Here is a 6,000-nt window from a genome sequence, read left to right as displayed (position 1 = left end):
CGCCTGATTTCTAAGTGTAGGCAAGCTTTTTCTGAACGTACATAAATCTACACTTACTCCATTCTAAGTTAGTTTGGAGTAAGTTTTCGCTGCTTAAACTTGCAAAACAGGCGTAAGTGGCGGGACATGCCCCCTTTTGAAAAAAAAACTCTCTTCTAAAATGAAATTATTCTAACTCACTAGAACTGGAGCAAACTAAATGCTGAGAATTGCAATTTCTCAGATGCTCCATTCTAAATTAGTTGCTCCAAAAAAATAAGAGCAATTCAAGCTGAAACTTGAGCCCATTAATAAGGGGCTGCCCATTTAAAACTGAGATGAGGAGGAATTTCTTCTGGGGGTTGTAAATCTCTGGAATTCTCTGCCCCAGAGAGCTGTGGAGGCTGGGTCATTGAATATATTTAAAGCGGAGATAGACAGATTTTTGAGCGATAAGGGAATAAAGGGTTATTGGGAGCGGGCAGAGAAGTGGAGCTGAGTCCATGGTCAGATCAGCCATGATCTTATTAAATGGCGGAGCAGGCGCGGGGGACCTACTCCCATGTCTTATGTACAATGCCTGGGCTGTGGGGAATCCCTAGCTCTAGCTACACAAACAGTATGTGGCAGACAGTGGTTCTGCCATTGGCAAGTATCTTGGGATGTTCTATGTTAAAGGTGCTATATAAATGCAAGTTACTGTTGTGACAAATTTTCCAACTACAGGATATTTATTCCCTGTTAAGATCCCCATGGAATGCAACCTAGCAGCATGAAGTATTGTAGCAGCTGCTGCCGAGTTGGTATGCTTTATCTGCGACTTATCCGGTCTCAATAAATTGTACAGTAAATTTTGCAACAAGGTTTCCCATTTAAATAAATACATGACAAGTGGTAGACATATGAGCCCTTTATTAAATTGACATTGGTGCAATATATCAATCAGTCTTGTATGCCAACATTAAATTACATCAGTTAATTAGAAATAAATGAAATTCTTAACGTGTTTCCGTTACTCACAAATTGATACAGTAGTGATAAATAATCAAGAAATCAGTGTTACCAACCAAAGATTTCCGTTATTTTAATTGAAGCCTTGGTTTTCTGGCATTTCTAGTACGTGTTGGGCATCTATCCACCGATCAATAGCCATTTTAAGTGTTCTGTTGGATGTTAGTAAGGATGATTCCAAAGGCATATTTGTCATAGGACTTGTACGCTTTTTAGTATTAATCCAGCTCTCAATGGCTTCTCTTTCATACGAATAGCCATCTATCACACAAAAAATTTTTTTTTGAATTGTCAGTTGTTTGCAAAAAAACACATTATGGAATAAGGGGCACCTCATGCCACAGACTCTGGGCTCTCCTTGACCTATTTACTCTCCCATAGTTCTACATAAATTCTTAACAACTATTCAACAATGGATGTTCTCTTCAACACATGAGCCATTGTACCTCAGAGGGGATTATATTCTGTACCCAAGACCTCCAATCCCACTCCCAACATTACTGAAGGTAACAACTGATTTTAGGTTGAACCAGCGCAATGGGTGTGTCACAGAATCCCTCTCAATCTTCTACGCTCCAATACTAGTTTTGTAGACAAGCTGCACAGTACAAATGTGCCTGAAAAGAGGTGAACTTTACTCAGTTCTAGATCTTAAACCAATTGCAAATAGGTATGAGTGTGACAAGGGCTGATTAAGATCCCACTTTTTCCCTTGTGGAAGAGTAGCTGTGCTCACAGTATAGCTCCCTGAAACTGAGAACTAGTGCACAGCATTGGAGCACCAAAAATCAACAGCTTTTACTATGCTAAGGGAGTAGGCAGGAGGAGTAGGATATCCAAAATAGCCTCTGTGCTTTAACCCTTTGTCTATTACCACTGTTAAACTACTGAAGTGAGATTACTTAACCTAATTTTAAAAAGTAGTCCAACTTTCAGAATGACATAGTTGTTGAATAAATATATTTCATCTAAATACCTGAAGCAATCACTGGATCAGTCATGATCTCCCTGGATATTGGACAGAGGAATTCATCTGGTACACCAACACAAATAGATTCAATTTTGGCTTTTAGTTCTTCAATTTTCCGTAATGCTTTGTTACGCAGTCCAAGTGACTCTGCAAAATGATTTACAACCCAGTGTACATGAAACGACAGTATGAACATTCGTTTTATTTTTATAGAATTAAAGTTCTGCTGTAATTGTTTATTAGCAACCTCGATTATCTACTGTAATATTTGAAGTGTGTTTCATGAGTAAACTGCAAAAAAAAATCTCTTGGAAACTAGATTTAAAAATAATTAAAATCTACTTTTAAATACTTGAACGTACATAGAGAAGAATCTTTGTACAAAATTAAGCTGGTTTATGCTTAATGTTGGAAGATCTGGACAGTCAGCATGGATTTGTTCAGGGAAGGTCATGTCTGACTAACTTGATCGAGTACTTTGAGGAGGTAACAAGAAGGGTCGATGAAGGCAGTACGCTTGATGTAGTTTACATTGATTTTAACAAGGCTTTTGACAAGGTCCCACATGGTAGGATGAGCAAAAAAGTAAAAGCCCATGGGATCCAAAGGAGAGTGGCAAATTGGATCCAAAATTGGCTCAGTGGCAAGAAGCAAAGGGTCATGGTAAGGGGAATTTTGTGACTGGAAGGCTGTCTCCAGTGGAGTTCCATAAGGCTCAGTACTCAGTTCTTTAGTTTTTGTAGTATGTATTAATGATTTATACTTAAATGTAAGGGGCATGATAAAGAAATTTGCAGATCATACAAAAATTGGCCGTGTGGTTGACGGTAAGATATCTACGAACTGGTCAGAACAGTGGCAAATGGAATTCAATCCAGAAAAGTGTGAGGTAATGCATTTGAAGAGGGGCAACAAGGCAAGGGAATACACAATAAATGGGAGGATACTGAAAGGTGTGCAGGAACAGAGGGACCTTGGAGTGCATGTCCACAGATACATAAAGATAGTAGGACAGAACATAAGAAATAGGAACAGGAGTAGGCCATTTGGCCCCTCGAGCCTGCTCCACCATTCAATAAGATCATGTCTGATCTGATCCTGGCCTCAACTCCCCCGCCCGCTCCCCATAAACCTTGAATGTCGTATCATTCAAAAATCTGTCTATCTCCACCTCAAATATATTCAATGACCCAGTCTGCACAGCTCCCTGGGGTAGAGAATTCCAAAGATTCACGACCCTCAGAAGAAATTCCTCATCATTTCTGTCTTAAATGGGCGACCCCTTATTCTGAAACTATGCCCCCTAATTCTAGATTACACCTTGTGGGGAAACATCCTCTCTGCATTTACCCTGTTCGGTCCCCTCAGAATGTTATGTTTCAATACGATCACCTCTCATTCTTCTGAACTCCAATGAGTATAGACCCAACCTGCTCAACCTCTGTTCAGATGACAACCCCTTCATCTTAGGAATCAGCCTCGTGAACCTTCTCTGAACTGCCTCCAATGCAAGTATATCCTTCCTTACATAGTACTCCAGGTGTGGTTTCACCAACACACAGTACAGTTGTAGCAAGACTTCCCTGTTTTTATTCTACATCCCCCTTGCAATAAAGGGCAACATTCGATTTGCCTTCCTAATTACCTGCTGTACCTGTATGTTAACTTTTTGTGTTGCATATACAAGAACCCTCAGATCCCTCTGTACTGTAGCATTTTGTAATCTCTCCTCATTTAAATAGTAATTTGCTTTTTTATTTTTTCTGCCAAAGTGGATAACCTCACATTTTGCCACATTATACTCCATCTGCCAAATTTTTGCCCACTCACTTAGCCTGTCTATATCCATTTGCAGATTTTGTGTCTCCTCCTCACCAGCAAACTTGGCTACATTACACTCGGTCCCTTCATCCAAGTCATTGATGTAGATTTTAAATAGCTGAGGGCCCAGCGATCCCTGCGGCACCCCACTAGTTACTGTTTGCGAACTGGAAAATTACCCATTTATCCTGACTCTCTCTCTTTTCTGTGAGTTAGCTAATCCTCTATCCATGCTAATATATTACCCCCAACTCCATGAACTTTTATCTTGTGCAGTAACCTTTTATGTGGCACCTTACCGAATGCCTTCTAGAAATCCAAATACACCACATTCACTGGTTCCCCCTTATCCACGCTGCTCGTTACATCCTCAAAGAACTTCAGCAAATTTGTCAAACATGATTTCCCTGTTGTAAAACCATGCTGACTCTGCTTGATTGAATTATGCTTTTCCAAATGTCCCGCTATTGCATCCTTAATAATAGACTCCAGCATTTTCCCAACGACAGATATTAGGCTAACTGGTCTATAGTTTCTTGCTTTTTGTCTGCCTCCTTTTTTAAATAGGGGCGTTACATTTGCAATTTTCCAATCTGCTGAGACTACCCCAGAATCCAGGGAATGTTGGTAGATTACAACCAATGCATCCACTATATCTGCAGCCACTTCTTTTAAGACCCTAGGATGCAGGCCATCAGGTCCAGGGGCTTGTCCACCTTTAGTTCCATTAGTAATTTATCTCTAGTGATTGTATTGTTTCCTCCTCCCGCCACTTGATCATCAGTTATTGGGATATTTTTAGTATCTTCTACTGTGAAGACCAACACACAATATTTGTTAAAAATCTCGCCATTTCCCAGTTACCCATTATTAATTCCCCAGTCTCATCCTCTAAGCGACCAACGTTTACTTTAGCTACTCGCATCCTTTTTATATACGTGTCTGTTTTTATATTTCTTACTAGTTTACTCTTGTAAGTTATCTTCTCTCCCTTTATCATTTTTTTAGTCATCCTTTGCTGGTTTCTAAAATTTCCCAATCCTCTGGCCTTCCACTGTCCTTCGCAATATTGTGTGCCTTTGTTTTCAATTTGATACCATTCTTTACTTCCTTAGTTAGCCACGGATGGTTCATCCTTCTCTTACAGTCTTTCTTTCTCACTGGAATATATCTTTGCTGAGAGTTATGAAATATCTCCTGAAATGTTTGCCACTGCTTTTCTACAGTCTCAACCTTTAATATATTTTCCCAGTCCACTTTAACCAACTCTATCTTCATACCTTTGTAATTATCTTTATTTAAGATCAGGATACTAGTTTGAGACCTAGCTTTCTCACCTTCAAACTGAATTTGAAATTTTACCATGCTATGATCACTTTTCCCAAGAAAATCTTTCACCAGGAGATCATTAATTAATCCAGTCTCGTTACACATTACCAGATCTAGAATAGTCTGCTCCCTGGTTGGTTCCACAACGTATTGTTCCAAGAAACCTTCACGCATACACTCTATGAACTCTTCCTCAAGGCAACCTTTGCCAATTTGATTTGTCCAATCAATATGAAGATTAAAATCACCCATGATTATTGCCGTACCTTTCTTACAAGTGTCTATTATTTCTTGAGTGGTACTCTGTCCTACAGTGTGGCTACTGTTTGGGGGCCTGTAGACCACTCCCACCAGTGACTTCATTCCCTTATTATTTCTTAATTCTACCCAACTGATTTGACAGCTTGATCTTCTGAGCCAATATAAATTCTCACTGTGCATTGATCTTATCCTTTATTAACTGAGCTACCTCACCTCCTTTTCCTTTCTGCCTATCTTTCCGAAATGGCAGATATCCCTGAATATTCAGTTCCCAGCCTTGGTCACCTTGCAACCACGTCTCTGTTATGGCAATCAGATCATACCCATTTATTTATTTTTGTGCCGTGAACTCATCTATCTTATTACAAATGCTTTGCGTGTTCAGATATAGAGCTTTTAATTTTGTCATATATGTATACACTCTGTCCCTTCGTGACACACTCTGGTTGTCATCATCAACATAGGCAGTCCCTCGGAATCGAGGAAGACTTGCTTCCATTCTAAAAATGATTCCTTAGGTGACTGAACAGTCCAATACGATAACCACAGTCCCTGTCACAGGTGGGACAGACAGTCGTCGAGGGAAAGGGTGGGTGGAACTGGTTTGCCGCACGCTCTTTCCTGCCTGC

General features: G+C 39.9%; 1 protein-coding gene across 5 annotated transcripts in view; it reads right to left on the bottom strand.

The window, feature by feature from the left end:
• Positions 1-874: 874 nt before the first annotated feature.
• Positions 875-6,000, bottom strand: part of wdsub1 (WD repeat, sterile alpha motif and U-box domain containing 1) — a 111,015-nt gene continuing 105,889 nt past the window's right edge. For all 5 annotated transcript variants that reach the window (XM_070875594.1, XM_070875592.1, XM_070875596.1 and 2 more), the window contains exons 10-11: positions 1,967-2,107; positions 875-1,251 (exon numbers count right to left, since the gene is read on the bottom strand). In XM_070875594.1, coding sequence (XP_070731695.1) covers positions 1,064-1,251; positions 1,967-2,107 — 329 coding nt within the window. In that variant the 3' untranslated portion in view covers positions 875-1,063. The remainder of the gene's footprint in view (positions 1,252-1,966; positions 2,108-6,000) is intronic.

This window comes from Pristiophorus japonicus, chromosome 3 (assembly GCF_044704955.1).
Source record: "Pristiophorus japonicus isolate sPriJap1 chromosome 3, sPriJap1.hap1, whole genome shotgun sequence".
Lineage (NCBI taxonomy): Eukaryota > Metazoa > Chordata > Chondrichthyes > Pristiophoridae > Pristiophorus > Pristiophorus japonicus.
This window is presented reverse-complemented; position numbering and strand designations above follow the sequence as displayed.